The sequence below is a fragment of the Apodemus sylvaticus genome, chromosome 16, assembly GCF_947179515.1.
Source record: "Apodemus sylvaticus chromosome 16, mApoSyl1.1, whole genome shotgun sequence".
Lineage (NCBI taxonomy): Eukaryota > Metazoa > Chordata > Mammalia > Rodentia > Muridae > Apodemus > Apodemus sylvaticus.
This window is the reverse complement of record NC_067487.1, coordinates 63,959,733-63,982,518: the sequence shown is the minus strand read 5'-3', so window position 1 is coordinate 63,982,518 and position 22,786 is coordinate 63,959,733. Positions and strand designations below refer to the sequence as shown.

Sequence of the window (22,786 nt, the reverse complement as noted above, 5' to 3'; positions counted from 1 at the left end):
AAATGTAAGGCTTAAATTAAATGCAGTAACAAACTGAAATTTTCTCATTAGGGGTACTCAACTGTGCTTCGAACCCTGACATCGGGCTCAGCTACTTTTGCCTTAGAACTGTCTACTTATCAAGCCATGAGTCCTCAAGACCAAAGTGCCCTACTCAACCAGAGAAGTGGTTTGGCCCACGTGCAGTAGGTCCTTGGAAACAGGAAAGCTGGGGCACTGGCCTGCTCTGTTCTCAGTAAGAATGCTGCTCTGTTAACTGGCTGGTGAATGGCTGCTTCGGCCTGACAAGACATGGCAGAATGGCCTTGGAGCTGCTGTTCCCATTCTGTTGAGCGAACTCTGCTATCAATGCACCACAGCTGGGCCCTGGCCTGGGCAGCTTAGAAAAGGGTTTCTTGTCAGCCGGACTGTGGTGGTGCACATCTTTAATCCCAGCACTTGGGAGGCAGAGGCAGGCAGATTTCTGAGTTCGAGACCAGCCTGGTCTTCAGAGTGAGTTCCAGGACAGCCAGGGCTACAGAGAGAAACCTTGTCTTGGAAAAGAAAGAAAAAGAAAGGGTTTCTTTTCTCAGCAGGAAGCTGAGAAAGCCCTTCTTTAACCTCAAGCACAACGCAGAGTGTAGACTAGCTGAGGCCCCGGCAATGGGCTCTGGAAGTCCACCTAGTGATGACCTTCCTCAGGCACGGCTACACGGCCTAGACCTCCCCAAACAGCACCCTCCCTGGGAACAAGAGTCCAGAATCCAGGGCCTGTGGGGAACATACCTTGTCTAAACATTTTTTTTTCCTTTTTTTTTCCTTCTTCACTTTGAGTGTTTTGCCTACTTGTATGCCGGATAGCTGTGGAGGTCAGAAATAGATGTTACATCCCTCTAGAACTGGAATTATGGTGTGGTTATGAAGAGCCAGGAACTGAACTCGGGGCCTCTGCAAGAGTAGCAAGTGCTCGTAAACACTTGGGCCTTCTTTCTAGTCCAACGTTCTCATTTAAACCATTGCAGGGATGAAGATATCCACGCAGTGCAGTCCTCTGGAGTACTGAGTGCTGGTGCAAAGCTTTTCCTTTTATTTTTTTTAAGCTGCTCACATAAAAGATGTCAGTATTCAGCATTTGATTCAGGTATAGAAAGATTTAGTCAATAAAAAGATGGTTTATTTAAAAAACTGCCTAACAAATCTTAATTTACATGATTTCAGAATCAACATGATTGTAGCTGGAATGCTGTAGACTTCTGTCACTTTTCCATTTTATTCTCATAGTTACAATATCCAGTAAAGAGAGGCTGTGCAGCTATTCCACGGCTGTAGACAGACATCATAGAGAGGTGTTTTAGATCCTGGCCTCCCATCTCATGGCACTTAGCAATTCCCCCCACCTTTTGCAATGATCTAACATTCTAATTTAAGCTATTAACCCCTTTAAGATGGCAGTTATACTAAAATATATCTTACAGGGGCTAGTTACACTGAGGGCTGGGCTTCAGTAAGAGGCCCTGAATCAGGAAGGAAGTGTCTCACCTGACCATTCTGCAGCGGTGCACTGCCAGTCGTCGGTAGGCATTTCCTAGGTCAGTGATAGTTTGAGGGCTCCAGAGTCTCTCACCGACAGCGCTTGCCCGAGGCCTGAAATTTAAAATATGTGGCTCCCAAAGCAGTTTAGATTTCTTTTTCCTTAAGTCACCCACATGAGGAGATCCTTAAGAGCTTTCCTGCCTCATGGAGGATAAAAGCCAAGACGCCCTTCACGCCAGCCGGCCCTCAGTTCCTTACCACAATCTTGGAATAAGGTTAGTTGCATCCACATATTCTCCCCATAGGCAAGCCTCTCCACCCATAACAAGTTGTTTCTGCTTCTCAGAACCTGTATTACAATGGTTAAGGGAGAGGGGTTAAGCTGTACAACCCTGGTTTCCTTTGTAGTCACCCTACGGTACTGCCCCGCCCCCTCCTGAGGGCTCCCTGGCTCAGTGCTATTCCACAAGATAGACAGAGGGGGTGGGCTTAGGGTAGAAGTGCTCTTCCTAGGCTCCTGCGCTCAACCCTTCCCGCATTTCCTGTTAGTGCTGTGCCAGGAAATACAAGTTGGAATAATAGCTTCATTTTAATGGGCTTATCCCTATACTTATCTTTGATTTATAGTACTTGGTATTTCATAACAAAAAACAATATCTAAGAATTACTTTTTTTAAATTATGTTTTGATCCTCAAAATGCTTTCTAGAGAAAGTCATAGGTTCTAGTGGATCGATATTTTTAAAACTTTTAATCATATAATAATGTTCTAAAGACTGAAATACAAAAGCTATGTAAGATAGAATTGCTAATATAGGGACCAGAAACCGTACTTTGGTGTTACGTGCAACACGGTTGTCTTTCAGAGTTAACGCCCTCAGACATCTAAGATAGGAGAGCAGCTCCATGAACAAGGAGGCAGAGCCAAGGGGCTGCTTATGTATGTAGTCATTCAGACCACACACTGTTCCTTTCAGAATTTCAGATAATAATACCAACATTTCATTTTAAATAAAATCAAAGAACATATACAGTGGATAGTTGAGCAGTGTCCAGGCTGGATTCAGGCGGGGAGAGTGGGAGTCAGGGAAGACGCAGCAGTCAGGGGCTTGCTTTGCTTACCGATAAAGCTCAGGGGCTCGGCTATGTAGTAGTTCCTCCAGTCCTGCCCGTAGCTGATCAGGTCTAAGTACCACGGAGCAGAGAGGATGGCGGGGAAGCCAGCTGCTGTGACGTGTTGGAGCTCACTCAAATAATTTTCATTCTTCCACACTTCAACCACTGTGCCCGGCTGAAGCTATTAGAGGTACAGATTGCCATCACAGTATTAGGTCCAGTAAATATAGTCTTATAGGGTCATGGGATCATGATTGGTAAATATAAACTTTTAAGATCTTAGAAAATCATACATCTGTTTTTCTTTTTGCTAATAGTCAGTGTCATGTGCTATTCAAATTAACCTTTAAAATTGGATATTTAACTTTGTCTATAGCTAATATTTCAGAGATGGGTAAGATTTGCACCTTATACTACTCCAATGTTTAACTTGGAACAATGAGACTGTCACCAGCCCCCTAGAGAGGTAACACTGGCATCTGGGCTTGTAAGAAATAATTCTGTCAGAAAAAAATATTTCTTAAAAGTGTATATTGATTTACCTAGAGCATTCTGCCTGTGTGTATGTTGCACACCAGAAGAGGGCATCAGATACCATTACAGATGGTTGTGAGCCACCATGTGGTTGCTGGGAATTGAACTCAGGACCTCTGGAAGAGCAGTCAGTGCTTTCACCTGTGAGCCATCTCTCCAGCCCCGATTTTACATATTTTAAAACCACTTTAACACTGTTTTTAAAAAGCTCATTTGTTGTATTTTGCTCTTAAAAACAAAAAGGAACTTAAATTCAAATTACTTCAACTTGTGAGACAGCAGGGGTGGAGAAAGAAGGGAGAAGGAAGGACTGGAGAGCTGGCTAAGTGGTTGAGCGCACTGACTGCTCTTCCAAAGGTCCTGAGTTCAAATCTCAGCAACCACATGCTGGCTCACAACCATCTGTAATGAGATCTGATGTCCTCTCTGGTGTGTCTGAAGACAGCTACAGTGTACTTACATATAATAAATAAATATATTTTTTTAAAACAAAAGGGAGAAGGAAACGACGAGTTGTCTTTAGTACTGATGAAGTTTTGTGTCTGCGTAGCATAATGTGTGCGTACATGTGCATGGGTAGGGTTGCCATCCTGCTCTGATCTCCTGATAACCTGGAGAAAGAAAGGTTCTCGCTGAACCTGGAGCTATGCTGTCGGCCAGCCAGTCCCAGCGCCTGGCAGTGTTTGGCTTAGAGGTACACACTAGGCCATGGTCAGCTCTTTTTAAAAGTTTGTTCTTGACAATCTATACATATGATGCATACTGATTAGTTTCTGCCTTGAATCTCCCTCAGTCCCTTTGGCTGACTAATGGCTGATGAGTTTTAGTTCTGTCTGACCACTGCACTGGTACTGTCTGTTGGAGCCTGGGAGGATCACCAGGAGGTGCATAACTGAAGTAATGACTCCTCTCCTTGAATCTCTCAGTAGCAAATAGTTCAACAGCCCCTCCTCCATCTATCTGTCCTGACTGCTGACAGAACATTCGACACTGAAAGCAGGTGCTAGGGCCCACAGTCAGGTAGGTCCTCAGGCTGGCACAGCAAACAGCCCTACCACTGAGCCATCCCTCCAGGCCCAGATGCAGTCCTCACAGTTCTTACCTCCACCTTATCATCGAAAACTTCTTGCCAAACAATGGACCTCTTCTTTAAGGATGTAATCATATCCAAAATCCTAACATTGGAAAAGTGGACAGTTATTTAGGATCACAAAACTGTGTGTTTTCTACAACATGCAATGTTGCAAGGTACCATATCTAATTATTATATGGTTATATAGAACCACCTACATTGTGTAGTTGAGGCAGCAAAGAAAAGTAGGAAAAGGGGAAGGGGACAGGGAAGATAGAAAAAATTCTTCAACCTCAAGACAATTTGAGATTATGTCTTGCTGATTAGACTGAAACTGCACACACAAAGTAAATTCCCTTAAAGTACCACAGGTTTAAAACACCACAGACAAGAGTTACCCAATTAGCACTCCGTGCTCAGGATACATGTCTCACCCCCTTATAGAGAAAACTTATTTTTAAGTTTTGATCCACTTTTCTGCCTTCCTCACATGTAAGCCTCCCTGTGTCTTATAGTTTTCCTCTTTAAACACTGTGGCAGAGGTCTCCAGTCGCCTCCATAGCCACTACTGAGAGAGACTCACTCTGCTTGGATGCAGGTGCCCTTCCTTCTGATTAAGCGCAGACTGTCCCAGTGTGAGCCACACGTGAACAGAGGTCCCCCGGGGACACCTCAGGGTGAACAGCCCCAGCACTGAGCTTCCTTCCTTATGTCTGTGACACATCTTTATATCACAGTGCTTCTCAACCTTCCTAACGCTGCAGCCCCTTGTTATACGTTCCTCATGGTGTGGGGACCGGCAGCTATAAATTATTATTATTGTTACTTCACAACTAATTTTGCTATTGTTATAAGTATCTGGTATTTGCAGTGGTCTTAAAGGGGTCACTACCAACAGGTTGAGAACCACTGGTATAGAAGAACCAAATAAAACTGGGTAGCAACTCACATAGCTCATGTTTTGGAAGCCCTGGTCTCTGAAATGGGAGAAGTGCTCTCAAACACACATATACTGTCCCAACAGAACTCTAGTAATCTCTTGGGTTTCTAAAGGTTTCTTGGAAGAAAGGAAACTGTCACCTAGTCTGTTATGTCACATCAGTAACATTCAGCTGTCAGCTGGCACAGATTCACAGTTAGGCAATAACAAACACTTGAAAGGGAAAAGAACAGCATCACACAAAAGCGTAACAGGAACAGTGTGAACTCTGAGCGTCCCAAATGGACGCTTCCAGAGTAGAGTCGAGAAAACCACAGCTTGCAGCCAGCTTTTCTATGGCTAAGCTAAGAATGAGTTTTTTAATCTGCAAAGCTTTCCTTTTTTTTTTTTTTCCTTTAAGATTTGTGACTCCACATGGCGCATGATGCCTACAAGTGGTCTGGTTCCTATAGAAAAAAAATGTGCTGATTCCTAGCAGACCATTTCCTGGCTGTGGAATGCTGGAAATGTAGCTGCAGCTGCCTTCAGTTCTACTCAGCACCAAGGGGAGGGGCGGGGGGGGGGGGCACGGCAGGTGCAGCTGTGGTAAGGAGCAAAAGAGACGCTCAGGTCACCTAGGACGGAATGAGTCGTAGCACCCGGATAGTGCAGAAGACAAGGGTAGCCAGGGCTCGGGGCTGAGGTCTTGGAAACGCGGATGGATGGACGGACAGACGGCTTCTCCCTATTTCAATAGATACTGCAAAATGCTCACCAGTGTAAAAGGAGGGGACAGCGCCGCCCCCTTTGCTGGGTGTTCGAGGCTCCACTTTGTAAGGGGTGGAGACGAGAGTAGAGCAGAGACCTAAGCCACAATGAGGAGCGGGCTTCCAGGTGACTTACTTTTTAATATAAAAGGATTCGAGTCTTCTAAAATCAGTGCCGAAGCCCTTTTTCTTCATGAAATTCTGGATGTTTGGATTTGTTGCCCTTAAATAAAAGTGACTGAAATGTTACAAACATTTTGACGTGCCCTGTTGACTATTTGAAGCAGCATGCGTCTCTAACATCAGTCATACAAACCGTAGGAGAGTCAAAGGGAGTCTGGATCTTGTAATACAAAGTATTTTTTCCAGAAATGATTTCCCACTTAAAAAAAAAAAAAGCCAAGGCTTTTGTCCCGGGCCAACCCTCCACCCCAGGCCCTTTCCTCCTGTGCCCATCCCCCCAACCCCCCAACCCCCCAACGCCCTGGCCCACAAAGCTGAGACCGCGTATTTGACAATCTGTCCCTACTCAATCGATCTCCTTCCACGAAATCCGATCTCCTCCATAGCCTTTTAGGTTCTTTTGAGACCACTGAGCTACAGTCCAGGTTGACCTGGACCTTGCAATACTGCACATCCATCCTCCTGGGCGTGGGCAGTCACTGTGTGCCACCTGCGCTGGTTAGAGAGACTTTTACTCTTTTTTTCTTGAGTCAGTGTCTCGCTCTGTAGCTCACGCTTACCTCTGACCCTGGTTACACAGGCATGAGCCAACAGGCCCAGCTTCTACTTGATTCTTTTTCCTTGAGCCTTACCTCGTTACAACTCTCAAATGCACATTTTTTAATAATTAAATCCTTACAAGGAGGGGTTTTTTTTTATCCCAAATTATCCCTTTTTAATGTAGATCCTGTATATTGATACTTTAAGAACAAAAACTGAAAAAAATAAAGGTTTAGAGTTAGCATACCAACAATGAAATTCCACTTCATCTCCTCCCAAGTGGATGAACTGATCTGGAAACACTCTGCTGATTTCTTTGAAAAATGTGTCAAAGAATGCATATGTTGTGTTTAGAGTTGGGTCTACAGGCCCAAACGTTTGACTTTTAACTTTTTGATTGAAACATGGAGTTAGAAGGTTTTTCTGTCCTAGAACAAAGTGCAAAGATTTATAAGGATATTAATCACAGAGATCTGAAATTTCACATCTTTATGCTATAGATGGTCCTCCCCTTACAATGGTGTTGAATCCCAATAAACCTCCTAAGCGAGGTGAAAATATCAATAGTCAAAAATGCATTTGACACACTAACAAGTGTAACTCAACTATACAACATATTGTAACATCTGTGTGTGTGATGGGTCCTGGGGCCCCTTAAGGACTATGTCTACTCAATCATAATATTAACCTGGGAAAGGTCAATATTCAAAGCATGGTTTCTATTGAGTATGACCTACTCTGATATTATAACAGGGAACATTGTAAACCTTGAGCATCTGGATATTATATTGTTGACATTATAGAAATTTGACAGAAGACAGCCACATTTAACAATATTCACTTAGTTTCTCCCCAGGAAGACAAGAGCTGCTGCCTCAGGTCCCCTTCACTGCTTTTAGCAAACTTTGAGGGTTTATCCCCTTCATATATCAGTGACTCTCAAACTTTTTCTTAAGTGTGTCAGTGCATAGTTCATATTCTCTGCTCATTACAAATAGAAACCATAGCTGCCTTTCTTTCTTTCTTTTTTTTTTTTTTTAAGATTTTATTATTATATTTAAGCACACTGTATCTGTCTTCAGATGCACCAGAAGAGGGCATCAGATCTCATTACGGATGGTTGGGAGCCACCATGTGGTTGCTGGGATTTGAACTCAGGACCTTCGGAAGGGCAGTCAGTGCTCTTATCCGCTGAGCCATCTCTCCCGCCCCATAGCTGCCTTTCAATATGATCTAACAACAACAACAACAAAAACCAAACTTTTATTCTCTAGTTTCTCTATTCACGGGTCTGCCTGTGGGCCTCGCCAAGTTCTGTAGCTCCTGGAGTCGGTGGTTACTGAGTTACCTGAATGTGTTTCCAGAATGTCTCTGGTTCTGCTCATTGCTTTTCAAGCCCGTTTAACCCTCCCAGTGTGAGACACCCTGTGTCTTTCCAATCTGTAACTTTCACAAAGGTTTTCCTGAGTGGGACCACTTCTCTACTCACAGGCTTGCACTGGTTTCCAGGGCTTGCTGCCAAAGCCCACTACTGTCCCCAGGAGCCTTAGTGATGCCTTTCCAATTCAGTTCCCATTGTTTTCCATGTCTACCATGATATTAGTATGTGCTTAACAATTATAAATGCTGGGTCCCGAGCTGTACACTTTCTATTGTTCATTTGATGCTCAGAAATGTTAGCCCTGTTTTATAGCTGGGGAAACTGGAGGTGAAGTGTTAACTTGCCCAAGATTGACTCTACAAATGACAAAAGCAGGCCGTACGTGCGCAAACAGGCTGGCACCAGAGCCCACATTCTTCATCACCACCTATGGTAGCACCTAGAATTGGTTCCACACTGTTCCCACTCATACTCTCTCTGCATGCCTTCCTCGTGCTCTTCCCTCTGTCAGAACTACCCCCCCAGAGCATGTCATTCAATAAAATGGAATGACGTCATCATGTTCCACTTATAACCCGGCGTTCTGCTTCACTCAGCTTTGATACTTGAGGCAGGATCTAGACAGTGACTGTTAAGGAACACAGAATACTTCACCCCATCTGTAGCATTTGAGCTTCCACTGCACAAACAACAGTTAAGAACAAAACTACCTAACTGTTAAGAGACAAAGGCCCCCTTTTCAACCTGTAAAACAAACTCCTTACCTTTGCCCCAAGACTGTGTATGACCAGGGGTATCAAATTCTGGTATGACTCGAATCCCTCGGAACCGGGCATATTCCAGCACCGTGTGGACGTCGTTTGGTGTATAGACATGAGACAAAGAATAGCTTCCCTGTAATATTCAAGTTAAGATGTGCAAGATGGATTTGGTCCTGGAAACTAAACATTCTGTTGGACTTTGCTGGCCAGTTTTTCTATTATCACCAAGTATTAAACAGTCCCACCTAACACTGGATGATTTGTGGTTTCAGAATAGAAATCAATAGAAACAGTGTGAATTTCTGCCCATCAAATTCAGGATTCACTGTTGGGACTTTCAGTGCCTCCTGCTTCAAGAACTTCCACTCTTACTTACAACTTTGTGGAAATAGCAAAACAAGCGAACTATTTGCCTCCAAAGTGAAACCTTGGAAAACACTGTCATTGTCAAGTTTAGAGTCAAAAACTACTCACCCATTATTACAAAACACAGATTTTTCTCTTTCAATCTCTTTAATAACGATCACCTAAAAACCCATCCCCCCCAAACAATAAGTAACTTAATTGTGTTTAAATATTAACTCAGTCTCTCTGTGTCACTTGAAGTGTTCCATACTGATTGTAAATAACAATAACGGCCCACGGAAAGATATAGTTTGTCACTCATCTCACAATAGAGACTCTGGTTGTAGAAATCACCTTGACCTTTAAACCCCAAGTCAAAATATAGTTAATTGATACTGTGGAATGTAGCCAGCAAGACCAAGCAGCACGGAGAGACAAGGACAGCACGTTCCACTGGTTTTCATTGGTTCTTCAATAACAATCATTTACAAGAAAAGAGAATTAGCAGCATGCTAGCATCCATAACGCATGGACTTTATCTATTCCAATGCAAATGAGTAAAATGCTTTTTTTTTAAAGGAAGGAAACAACACTTGGTTAAATATAAGCATTGGTGGCTGTCTAGGTAAAGCCAAGCTTCTGCACAAGTGAGAGAAACCTGGGGTTTCACTCAAAATAACAGGTGGTGGGAAGTGTAGAGTTGTCACAGACTGATTGTTGGACCTGGGTACTGAACAAATGGAACTGTTCTATCCCTCTGTGTTTGAAAGTGCACATGAAAGTAGAAAAGCATCAATGACCCACTGCCAAACACTTCAGCCTGTAGTAAATGTGTCATCAGAGTTGGAACTGTGGCCAGAAGACAGGAGTCCTGACAAGGCACGTAGCTCTGGTTTTCTCTAGTACAGGGAGATTAAACCCAAGGATGTGCTCCCCAGCTCCACTGCTCTAGAAGAGTCCATCTGAACACAGCAGATATCACAGCACTCGGGAGGAAGCAAGGGGGTCACCTGGAAGGTCATCCTCAGCTACAAGGCAAGGTCAAGGCTAGCCTGAGAAAGAGGAGACACTGGCTCTTTTTTATTGAGAGATCTCTCTGTAGTCCTGGCTTTCCTGGAACCCACTGTGTAGACCAGGCCCGCCGTGAACTTACTGCCTCTGTCTCCCTAAGGCATGCACCACCACACTGGACCTGAGACCCTGGCTTAACAAAACAAATCTCTAAAGTATCCTGCTTTTTGTGTGTCTTTAGGGAAAAGAAAAGGCCATTTACATGTTTCCAAAGCTATTTAAAATAAATATCCTATTATGCAACTGAATGTTTTAATTAATGTTATCCATGAACTACTTAGGTCTTCTACATTAATTTTGAACTATGTATACTGCTCCCAGAGATTATGTTTATAATAACATTTACAGTACTAATCTTATTACTTAGTACTTACAATAATTACAAAAAGATTTATAGAAAAAAAATGCTAAGCAGAAAGCTAAAAAATATTTTAAACCACAAATACCTAACTGTTACACTTTGGTTTCATTTATTGAAAGAAAAAAAAAAAAAAAAAAAAAAAAAAACCAGGGCTGGAGAGATGGCTCAGCAGGTAGGAGCACTGACTGCTCTTCCAGAGGTCCTGAATTCAAATCCCAGCACCCACATGGTGGCTCACAACCATCTGTAAAGAGATCTGACGCCCTCTTCTGGTGTCTGAAGACAACTGCAGTGTACTTACATATAATAATAAATCTTTAAAAAAACAAAAACAACAACAACAAAAAACACTGAAGCACCGATCTTCTAGTGAAGCCATGCTTAAGACTTTGTGTACAGACGACAATGACATTAATTACTCACCTTATTGCTTAGCTCGGGAAAAGTGAGACTCTGATAAGGGAAAGACTGGTCGTCCACTATGTGCCAGTGAAGAACATTAAACTTATTAAAAGCCATGGCATCCTGCAAGCAAACATGGGGAACATTATATGCCACAGAAGAATACAGTACATACTGCATCTGTCTACAATGGAATTGCTTCCAATCGGTTCTGCTTTTTTGTTTGTTTGTTTCTTTTAGCAAAGAATGAAGAGAAAGTATAAATGCTTCTTCATATGTGGTCTACATGATACATCTCTAATTAGAGCCCTCCCCAGAGCATATACATTGTATACAGGAAGTTGAGATATTGCTATATAGGAGAGCAAGTTTATGAACTGATCATTAGTTTGGGGGCTGAAGAGGCTGAGATTATCTTAGGAAAGAGGGCACAGGAGAAACAAGGCATTTATGTAAATATAAAGCTTACAATTTTCATGTATATGAAAGGTGATAACCCTGGGAGGTGAAATGCATTATAGGCTCAATACAGGCCAAGCAAATGTCTAGAAAAAACCTAGCGGAGGATACAGATGAAAAGCATCCCTTCTTTATCCTGGGGGAAGGGACTTGGCTGATGCAGTTGGGGGACTTTGAGATGACAGGGTTTTTATTGGCAGAAAACTTACAAGGAAGTTACAAATAAGTAGAAATAAGTAGTAGCAATGTATGTGCTAATTGGGTAATATAAACTACCATAAACTCATAATTTTAAATACAGACCAGAGGGTTGTAAACTTGACATAAAGGGCCAGATAATAAGCATCTCAGCTTTCAGGCCGGGTTTCTATTGTAACCACTCCATTCTGCAAGCTGTAAAGCAGTGGTAGCAACTGCACATGGGCAGGACAGTGAAATTTACATGCAAAGACTGTGATGTTGTCATAATGTTGCTGGGGTTTTAGTTCCTAAATCCCTCCCAATGCAGGGTGTAGAAATTAGAGCTTCTCATCCTCAAGGCTGGTCATAGAAACCAGTCTTGCCTCAGGTTTCTGTCTTGGAGCTGACCTAATGAAATTCTCTGACCTATCTCATCTGAGAGCCTACTTATTCCAGAGGGACCTGTCCTGTACCCCAGGGGAGGGGTGCTGCACTGAGGGAGGGTGTGGAAGCTGCAGGACTTCTGGGCTTTGTGCAGACCTGTTCTGTCCAGTCACATTTCCTATTGTGCCATGTCTATGCAGTGAAGGCTCGCATACCCCAAAGGACAAATTCCTGGCTTCTATATCCCTGGACACAGGAGGTTCCTGGAGAGTAGCATGCCCAGAGAGGGCTAAGAGTCCACTCTCCAAACCCCAACCCAAAGGACTTCCTCACCTGCAGCCCTTACAGTGTCCTTCATAATAAACTGATAGGCGTGTCTCTAAGTTCTGGCAGCCACTCAGGGAAATTAACTGAACTTGACTGGGGGTTATGGGAACCCTGATTTGTAGACGTATATTACAAGCATAGGTTCTTCTTAGGGTAGCCTTGGGGAGCCTTCAACTTCTGGGATTTGATATTATTTCCAGGTGGACACCATTAACTGGTTTGAGGACACCAGTCATTGTGTAGGTATGTAGGATCTCTTAAAGCCACAGAAAGTAGTCTTCCAGATTAACTGGAAGTGAGATCAAAGGGTCAACACAGTCTCTCCTGGCCCACAGCAGCAACTGGATCTGACTCTTGGGTTGTATTAAACCAGCACATGATATAGACAGAGAGACACAGGAAAAGAGGTATACATCTATGTTCACATAAGTGTACTGAACACATACATGGGTATGTTTCCTAGCTGTCTGTAAGGTCAAGACATACCTTTGTTGGAATTACCCCTTGCCCCACAGCCCAAGTCCAGGACTTGAAATATTGGCCACTGAAAGAGTTCCTTTTTTAAAAAAGCCTGGTCTAGACGGAGACAGGGAATCATAAGCCAGGAGATCATGGTTCTAAAAGTTCAGAGAGTAAGGGGAGGCATCTCAAAGGTATAAATGAACAGGCTCCTGATGGCCACAATTGGACCAATTTGACAGTTATAGAGAGGTGTCAACAGACTACAATCCATCAAGCAAAATGATAATCTAGACTGATAAAATAATGTATATGCGTGTGGGAAAGGGATGCTCTGCCATCCCAGGAAAGATAATTTACCACAACCAAATGCTAGAGGTGACGGAATCAGGGAAACAACCACTTGGTGACTGGTCAGAGCAAGAATCCTCTAACTAAGCGAGGATCATCTGTGGGTAGCACTGAGTATGAGCTATGGGGATTTTGACGTAGTCTCACTATGTCTCCCACAGGGTACTTAAAAGCACAAAATACCCTAAAATTAACTTGACAATGGAGAAATATTGCAGACGACATCTCAGCCAACTCGGGTGTACGTTAGCCGTAGTGAGACGGCGTGCCAACTGATACTGTCTGAGGAACAGGTCCGCTTCTGCTTTATTCTTGCCGGGGAAACAGGATCTCATGTGGGAAACAGATGAGCTAAGACATGTTCTAAAAGTAACGGGACTTTTAAAATATCACGATCCTTCAAAATGAGGAAAGATAACAGCCCAGGCTGGAAGTCAATGAGGAAATGGAATGAGGAAGTTCAACACAGGCCCAAGATGGCGACACACCGCCAGCCGTGGGATCCGCACCGCTGGTAGAAAGAGGGCACAGCTTCCTGCTCCTGATAACTGCATGGAAACTATTTTAAGATTCGTTCTTTTCTTTTAATAGGAGATGCAAACTAATATTTGAGTAACCCATTGCAGGTGCCCATCAGATGTTATAATAGGGAGATTCAGGCAAATACAAGCTTTAAGTAAATTGAGCAAATATTTAAAATATTTAAATCATAAGATTCAAATTCATATATCCATAGATTTTATTCACATATTCATATAGTCTCGATTGCAGAATATATGAAAGTTCTTTGTAGTCTTCTAAAAAGTTTAAGCAGCTTACAAAGTCAGTTGGCAAGTAGTAGTGGGGGCAAACCACTGAAAAGCCCCCAGGGAAAGGTAGTTATAACCAACCTTCCCATCCCTCCATCCCAGGGCAACACATACTCTTTGGAATATCTCCAAAGGGAAAAAGTCACGCCTTGAACCCTTTCTATGTCACCGTAAAAACTATAGCCATTTATTTCAGGTTATGTCTAGAGCTGGGATCTGGGTAATGGGAGGAGGCACATGGGTCAAACAGTGCGTGTTGGTGATCCCACGGCGGAGGGGGCTTGGGGGCAGCCGAGGCTACAAATCAAGATCCTGGCTTCAAACAAGCAAACAAGCAAACAAAAATTCTCTTAGCAGTCTTGGCCAAATTCATGTTGTCTATGATCCAATGACACCACCAGGGAGATCCATTCAGGTATTCCTCCATTTCACATAGGGACACTCTGTTATCAGGGAGGGAGCCAGGAGGCCCAGGGCTTAGATTTAGGACAAGAAAAACAAGTCTTTCTTGTCTTTTAGGACAGCATAAGAAACATAAAGAAAGTAACCTACCAGAGTTTTTAAAATTGTCTTCACGGGCAGGTAGTGTCTGGATGTATCAATTAAAATGCCTCTATGGGGGAATCTTGGATAATCAGCAATACTGGATTCATTGATGGTGAACTATGAGAACAATGAGACGAAATAAAATTTTGATGATTTTTTTTAAATGTTTTTCCCAAGGTCAATAAAGACTACAACCATCTACCAGCACTGCATGAAAACATAGAACCCAAAAGTGCATGAACTTGGTAAGATAACTATATTGGCAGGTGGGGGGTTGGCGCACGCCTTTGATCCCAGCACTTGGGAGGCAGAGGCAGGCTGATTTCTGAGTTCGAGGCCAGCCTGGTCTACAGAGTGAGTTCCAGGACAGCCAGGGCTACACAGAGAAACCCTGTCTCAAAACAAAATCAAAAACAAAAAAACAAAAAACAAAAAAACAAAAAAACAAAAAAAACCCCAAAAACTATATTGGGAAAAGAAACTTTCAGAAGGATAGTTCAGTACACTACATTCTAACATCAGTGCCTGTCCAACCAGCCTCAGCAAGACACAAAGGAATACTTACAGCCCCGTAAGAGTCTTGGTAAACCAACTGGCTAAACGTCTCTAAACCTAGTGGGGGGGGGGGGCAGGGGAGTAAAAGGCATTGTGTTATTTACAAGATTAAAAAATGGGAATAAAAGTAATGCCCAAACAGATTCATAGCCATAGGAGAAATAGCTTAAAAAGCAAGTACTGCACCCACACTTTCTAAAATGTCGCACTCCTGCAATCCCTAATGTTCCCTTTACATAAACAATCCCACGGCTCCAGTATCCAGTGAATAAATGCACCTGATATCGTCATGCCAATCCCCTCTACTTTGTTTATATGCTTAACACAAAAGCCACTTGATGGAATATTAACTCTCTAATAAATGTAAGGCAGTCAAAGAAAGAATGTTTATGCTAAAGTACTGGGCACTTCAGAAAGTACTTAGATTTACTGGTGGAGGCCCTTGACTTTAATCCCAACATTTGGGAGGCAGAGGCAGATGATAGAGCTCTGAGTTCGAGGCCAACCTGGTCTATAGAGTGAGCTCTAGGACACCCAGGGCTACACAGAGAAACTCTGCTTCAAAAAAAAAAAAAAACAAAAAACAAAAACAAAAAAGATAACTATGACCCTGATCCTATGGATGCCACGGTTTTGTGGCTCTAAGGCACAGTAAGTCCTCCCAGTGAGTCCTCCAGGCGGTCCTCCCAGTGAGTCCTCCCTGACAAGGCTGCCCTCACTCCATTTGCTCCACTCAGACACAAGTATGTGGCCCCAGGAATAGCCAGTCCAAACAAGGTCCCAAGACACGAATGTGAGAAGCAACAAGGCCCTAGAATGTGGTTCACTGAAACCATCTGTCTCTAGAGTGAGCAGGTATCTCCTTGTGCAGGGGTTTCTCAAACTCTCTCGGGAATCACCCAGGGAACTTTCTCAGCTTCAGATTCTGATGATTCAGGAGGTCTGGGTTGGGGAAAGAGGATGCAGCACATTTTCATTTCCTTCTGCTCCTATACACCTGCTGGCGTTTCTAAATCCATAGGCATAGAAAGTTGGAGAAGATGGATACTTCCTTCTCAAGGTGGTAAGGAGGAATAGGTTGAGCCCAAACCAAAGCTGAACTAACTGGGGCTACTGACAGCTCTGTAATGTTACAGTCCAGTATTGGAACACACTCCAAGAATGGAGTCATGGGAGGAGATCTGTAAGCACTTATGAGAAAACTCCAAGAAAACAAGATGAGAGTCTGTGACCCCAGTTTCTTCAAAAACAAAAACAAAAACAAAAATATATTCTTGAGATGTGCTTCTGTGCCTCTCCTGGGCATAGTGGATAGGAGTGAAGTTAGTTCATTACAACTGGCTGTCGTTATCTATGCCTTTATGGAAAGGTGTTTCTACCATGTGCAGTAGCCTGCCCCTCTATCATATGATTCCTCTTAACCCGCAGGGTATAAAGTGTCAGATGCTCTGAATAAACACCTAACCAAGAGTGCTTGAAAAGGTCTGACAAGGTAAATAAGACGAGTAAATAAGAAAGGCGAGTACCTGGCAGTGGTGGCTTGGCCGGGAGGCAGAGGCAAGTGGATTCTCGGAGTTTGAAGCCAGCCAGGACTACAGAGAGAAACCCTGCCTTAAAATAACCAGCCACCAACCCTCCCCCAAACACCAAACAAACAAAAAACCCTGAGTACTGAAGGCTTTGTGTTTCTGAGGGGGCAGTTCAACTCTGAGAGGATGAGGGCAGGGCCTGGCTTGAAAGGCTCAGCTGCCTGGCCTCTGGCCCTGGGACTCACTCAGGTAAGACAAACATCTCCAGGGCTCAGCTTGGGGCAGCTTTTGGCTGAAGGAACCTAAGTGCTCAAGCTAGTTTTTCACAGTTTGGCTGTGCTTGACTTACAAAGCGACCTATAATATTCCACTATAGAGACAATGAAACTGCACAGAACTTACCCCGTAATGCTCCCCAAACTCTGTTGGCCTTGAGGAGAGCTACTGGTTCTTGTACACGTAGAGAATCTGTGGGATAAGGTTAGTGAACATCTGTCAATTCCAGAATGATGCACGATCTATTCTCTACACTTTTACTGTTGGTATTTTCACACATATTTTTCTCTCTCTCCTCCGGCATGCCTCATGTAGATTCCTACAACTCAAAATGCCCCAGCCAGAGCCCCAGAGACCCTGCCTCACTTCACCCTGGGCATCCCTACCCCCTCCCCACCTTCTCAGGTCTGAAGTGCAAAGTCTTCAGTACTCAGTCTTTACTTAAACTTTCCACTTCCCCCACGGCCAGAAAATAGGAGAAGAGATCACTCTACTCTTGTTCTATTTTCATCCCACCTACTTCCCCTTCCCCTGATGCCATCTGAAACCTGTTCTAAGTCTTGCTTTCTAGCTCCCTTCACCGTCAGCTTCACCTCACTCAAGAAATGCCTATCTATCAAGAATGGGACTCCAACCAGACATGGAGGGAGGGGAGAAATGGGACTGTAATCCCAGCACTTGGAAGGTAAAGGCATGAGGATCATAGGTTCAAAGACACCCTGGGCTAAACAGGAACACTGTTTCTTTTCTTTTCTTTTTTTTTTTTTTGGATTTGGCTTTTTCCAGACAGGGTTTCTCTGTATAGCCCTGGCTGTCCTGGAGCTCACTCTGTAGACCAGGCTGACCTCGAACTCAGAAATCCACCTGCCTCTGCATCCTGAGTGCTGGGATTACAGGCATGTGCCACCACCGCCCCGGCAGGAACACTGTTTCAAAACAAAAATACCCACAAGAGTATAGTGTTCTAGTTGTTCTAGTTGGCTGGGCTGGGCCAAAAAGGGCCTTATCCTTTAATCTTTGGAATCATACTGTGCCTAGGTTTGACCCACAGTAAATTTGGTCTTAGTGCAGCCTGGTGTAGGGCATGGGGGGGGGGGACGACACACGCAGAAGGTACAGACACTGAGAGGTACAGGTGCCCATAGATACCAGTAATTAAAATAGTACTCAGTCATTACTTGAGATGCCCACCCAGTTCTGTTTATTAGTTCTTTTCCTGGGCATTGACATACATAATTGTGTAATTAAAAAAAAAATACAGTTTCTCCTACCTGCGAGTTCTGGTGTGTTGATGTGTAAATGGAACGTTTCCCTCTACACTATACAACTTCCTTCCTTGGCCTTCCTCAGCAGTTTGGCAGTCTGTCTGGCAAACTTCCGTCTGTTCAGCCAGTCCTCTACCAATGGACCGCAAGTTCATTTTGTTTAAGTCTTCACTACAAGTAAATGTCTTTGATATATGTGGCTACCTCTCTAAAGGAGAAATGGATTCACTTCTAGTTCTCAGGGTTCCCTTGTCTTTCTTTTTAATACATGGTTTGGGGTCTGGATTTTACATTTGGGGGGATGCTGGCAAATTTCCTAAAACTCACCTCAAGAAGTAGCCTTTTCAGAGCACTGCTTACAGAATATATGTGTGTGTATATAATATTGATTAAACATTAATTAAATAAATGTTAATTAAATATATATATCATATTAACTAAACATTTATATTAATGTTTGTTCTCATGAAAAATATTTGCTTCAGTAAACAACATACGTATGGACACCTGAAATGGCAGTGGTTAATTCTGAGGACTGTGGCAAATGACAGGTTAATTCTCCTTCCTTCCATACTTATTACTGAATTTACAAATGCTCTACAATGACTGCATTTTATAATAGGTACTTACAGGATTCATCTGAGGACAAACTAGGGAAGGAATAACACTCTGATTCGAGGTTAATGGAGACCAGAAGCTTCTGTAACTGTGGTCTATCTTGAAAATCATCAGGGTCATAATGTCTCTTGTAGAAACCAAAAATGTAGTTGTAGTATCTGTGGGAGAAATCCATTTAAATAATGAACCAAATAGTACGTGTATGCTAGTGGACATAGATGTCAGTTCTCAAACCTTCTGCCAGTTCAATCTGGAAACTCCGAGGTCCACACCTTCAGATGAAACTATTTTTTCTTTCATTTTTGATTTTTCAAGACAGGGTTTCTCTGTATAGTCCTGGCTGTCCTGGAACTCACTTTGTAGACCAGGCTGGCCTCAAACTCAGAAATCCACCTGCCTCTGCCTCGCAAGTGCTGGGATTAAAGGCGGAAATCAAACTTTCTGAGGGTAAAATTCATACATGGGAATTTTGAAAGCTCTTCCACAATCCACAGGCACTGCATATAGAAGGGGCACAGATATACACGTATATCAAACATCCATACATAAAAATGAATATTTTTAAAGTCACTATAGCTATATATATATATATATATATACCATAATTAAAAACTTTAGCTGGGTAGTGGTAGTGAATGCCTTTGATCTGGAAGCAAAGGTGGGTGGTTCTGAGTTTGAAGCCAGTTCGGTCTACAGAGTGAATTCCAGGGCTATACAGAAACCCTGCCTCAAAAAACAAAACAAAACAAAACAAAAACCCAAAACAACAACAACAAACAAACAAAAATAAATAAATAAATAAATAATAAAAAGAAGACGGAAAAAGAAAGAAAGAAAACTTTAAAAATTAGGACTTAGATGGCTCATCTATTAAAAGCACTGGCTGCTCTTCTAGAGGATCTGGGTTCAATTCCCAGCATCCTCATAGTAATTCACAACCAATTGTGATCGGCCTTAACAGGCATCGTACACAAAATGGAACATAGATACAATCAGTCAAAACATCCATACACATAATTTTTGTTGTTATTGTCTTTCGTTTTTCAAGACAAGGTTTCCCTGTGTAGCCCTGTGCTGTAACTCATCTGTGGAGAAGTCTGGCTTTTAACTAAAAGATCTGCCTGCCTCCCAAGTGCTGGGATTGAGGGCATTTACCACCACCGCCCAGCTATAAAAGAATTTTTTTGTTTTGTTTTGTTTTGTTTTTTCGAGACAGGGTTTCTCTGTGTAGCCCTGGCTGTCCTGGAACTCACTCTGTAGACCAGGCTGGCCTCGAACTCAGAAATCCGCCTGCCTCTGCCTCCCAAGTGCTGGGATTACAGGCGTGCACCTCCACGTCTGGCAAGAATATTTTTAAAATTTAAAAAATTTTAAAATGGGGGGGGGCATAGCTCACCCGGTACAGCTTTGGTTAGCAAGGCCCTCCTAGCACTGCGCAGGGACTGGGTGGGGGTAAGTGCTGGGAGGAACCACTAATTAGCTTTTAAGATCTGAGGTCTGATATCTTAAAAGTGCTAGCTAGCTAGACTTCCAGGGTCCAAAGAAATGAAGCTATCCTTTTATAACAAGAGTTCCAGACCTTTTATAACAAGGTGGTCCAGACCTTTTAATTTCACCATTTAGGAGACAGAAGCTATTGTGAATTTGAGGTCATCCTGGTCTACATGATGAGTTTGAGGCCAGCCAGCGCTACACAACGAGATCTGTCTCCAAAAAAAAAAAAAAAAAAAAAAGACAGAAGCTGCTAAACTTGGAACAGCTTGTGTGACTGTTCAGTACCCGGGGTTCCCTGAATTCCCCTGCATTTCCAGAGACTTCCAACCCTCCCATGCTTGCCAGAGTGACTAGAATGCTCAGCCGATCATTCCAGGGCTAGCCCATCTTTTACAAGCAGCGTCCAAACAACACCAGGTGCAATCACTAGCTGCTTCCCACACCGGTCACAAATTAGTTAGACAAATCCTTCAGGTAACAATTACCAGGGCTTATTTTTGAGATGGCAAGCCTGTTTTTCAAACTACCTCCTAGCTGACTCAAACCTTTGTAACGTTGTATCCATGAACAAGTACCTCGTGCCTGCTTAAGCTCATACACAGCAAGGCAAAAGGAAAGTCAGCTTGACATCAGCGCTAAAGCAAGCAAGCCAACCGGTTCCCACAAGTTATTCAGTCCAGTGGCTGGGACCAGATTGTCCCAACTCAGCCAGGCACTTTAACTGTCCTTTTTCCAATCTACCTGTGGGCCACAAAGCATTCCAACCCATTAGCAATTCAACTCCAAAGGCTTTTTAGAGCAGGCCTCCAAAATAGGATGACAATATCCTCTTAGTTGTGCAAATTATAAGCAAAGAATTAGCCTTTCTGTGGTGGAGAATCCTGAAGTCTCAGGGTCTCTTCCACAGAAGTTTCCAGGGCCACAGAGCCTAAAACACACCCACCCGTAACTTTGTTTTGCATTCCCCATCAGCTGTTTGGGGTCCTGCGGGCAAAATCAAGTGATAGCTGTATGCACCAGTCACAGAGAAGAAGTGAAAACAGGCTACCCAGCTAACACCAAATTACAGTTTCCAGGGGGGGGCAGACCCACCCGCACAGGTCTCGCATTGAGAGGGCAGAGGGTGGCACGTTCAAACATCTTCCCAAATACAACCTATCCGGCAACCAGTAAAGTTAGCACGGCCAGCTGTGCTGGGGAAGGGTGCCTGCCTGCCAACGGCCCGCATTCTGTGCCCAGAGAGGCACGGCTTGACAGGACTATAAAATGTTAAGTGATAAACGAAGAAAGGGTTTTTAGGGAACCTATCAGAGAGGAACAGGACAGAGCAACTATTGCCAAGTGTTGTAAAACAAGAAGAAAAGCAGCTGTTACCTAAGAGACCCTTGAAAGGCCATTTGGAAAGACTAAGATTTGAATGCCTAACATTAGGTATGGAACACAGTTTGGAAGGGGAGGTGTCAACTTAAGGTCTCACCACCACCACCACCACCCAGGGCTCAGAGGTGTAGAATTCTTACTGCTCTTACAGAGGACCCGGGTTCTCAGTCCCCGCTTTAGGGGCTCACACCAAAATTACATGCCCTCGACATCTGCAAGTATCTCCACACATGTGGTATACATAAATTCATGCAGGCTCTTATACGCTTAAAGAAAAAAATTATAAGAGATTAAAGATATGAGTTGTTGCCACATCTGGTGCATACAGCTATAACTTGGTTTTGCCTGCAGGACACCAAACAGCTGATCAGGGAATGCAAAACAAAGTTAAGAGTGGGTGTTTTAGGCTCTGTGATGTCGAAGCGACAGTCCACACTGGGGGATACCTGGGACCTTTAAAAGATCTGTATCTAAGGATGCACTCAGAGGCGTTTCTCTCTGCAGGGTAGGACCTTGTTCCCTTCCTATCTCTGGAGCCATCTCAACTGCCTTTCTGAGGTTCAACAAACTGACTCCAGCAGAGTCACCGGTTCAGCTGTTATCTGAACCCATGCTAAGTAGGATCTCTGCGCACCTAGGGCGCAAAGGAAGCCGCAGGAGCAGGTCAAGCCTTGGGCTTTGATCTGCAAAGGTTAGAGCAAAGTTAGACTAGCTAGTCATGCGGTCTTCCAGTCCCGTGAGACTCAAGTTGCCCGGTGATCCGTCTCTGTGCCCTAGGTCCCCTCCCCGCTGGATGGAGCTGCTCACCGCCGAAACGCCTCCTGCAGCAGCGAGCAGGAGGAGCCCGCGGTGGAATTGGGGCCGTGGTCGATTTGGAAGTTCTCCGCGGAGATGAAGAGCAGCCGCGGAAACATCTGCACCGTGCGCGGGAAGGGCCATAGCGCGGGTTGCAGCTCGGCCCGGGCCACCGGGGCCAGCGACAACATCGCCATCAGTGCCTGCAGCAGCAGCAGCCCTGGGGCGGGACGCGGGGACCGCGGCATGACTGCTCCGGGAGTCTGGCTGGGCAGTCTTCCGACCAACCTTCTAGCCTGGGTCGCAGGGTAAAAAGCATCCGTGCTGGGGTCACCGAGTCAGATGACCGAGCCGCGCCCGGGCTCCGCCTCCGAGCGGGGATTAGCCCGGAAATTG

General features: G+C 43.9%; 2 protein-coding genes across 4 annotated transcripts in view; one reads left to right on the top strand and one right to left on the bottom strand.

Annotated features, from left to right (window-relative positions):
* The window catches only part of Gfm2 (GTP dependent ribosome recycling factor mitochondrial 2), a 36,427-nt gene extending 33,887 nt beyond the window's left edge, over positions 1-2,540 (top strand). For both annotated transcript variants that reach the window (XM_052159931.1, XM_052159932.1), the window contains one exon: positions 52-2,540. In XM_052159931.1, coding sequence (XP_052015891.1) covers positions 52-189 — 138 coding nt within the window. In that variant the 3' untranslated portion in view covers positions 190-2,540. The remainder of the gene's footprint in view (positions 1-51) is intronic.
* On the bottom strand, positions 1,132-22,745 carry Hexb (hexosaminidase subunit beta). 2 transcript variants are annotated; one of them, XM_052159934.1, is made up of 14 exons: positions 22,403-22,742; positions 18,734-18,879; positions 16,965-17,030; positions 15,044-15,090; positions 14,485-14,595; positions 10,985-11,086; positions 8,788-8,917; positions 6,890-7,070; positions 6,056-6,142; positions 4,264-4,336; positions 2,634-2,808; positions 1,771-1,861; positions 1,519-1,623; positions 1,132-1,302 (listed from the first exon to the last, which is right to left on the bottom strand). In XM_052159934.1, the coding sequence occupies exons 1-14, from the start codon at positions 22,636-22,638 to the stop codon at positions 1,236-1,238; spliced, it is 1,617 nt and encodes a 538-aa protein (XP_052015894.1). In that variant the 5' UTR covers positions 22,639-22,742; the 3' UTR covers positions 1,132-1,235. The 2 variants fall into 2 exon arrangements, with proteins under 2 accessions (XP_052015894.1, XP_052015895.1); XM_052159935.1 differs by lacking the exon at positions 1,771-1,861 and having other exon boundaries at positions 22,403-22,745.
* Between the last annotated feature and the right edge of the window lie 41 nt (positions 22,746-22,786).

Bases quoted from the DNA above. Each gene is read 5' to 3' on its own strand.
- Hexb (XM_052159934.1), bottom strand. From the start codon at position 22,638: ATGCCGCGGTCCCCGCGTCCCGCCCCAGGGCTGCTGCTGCTGCAGGCA. The intron at 8,918-10,984 runs GTGAGTAATTAA...TGAATATTACAG, and splicing joins TTCCCGAGCTAAGCAATAAG to GGAAGCTATTCTTTGTCTCA. The intron at 1,303-1,518 runs GTGAGACACTTC...GTCTGTCTACAG, and splicing joins CACCGCTGCAGAATGGTCAG to CCGTGGAATAGCTGCACAGC.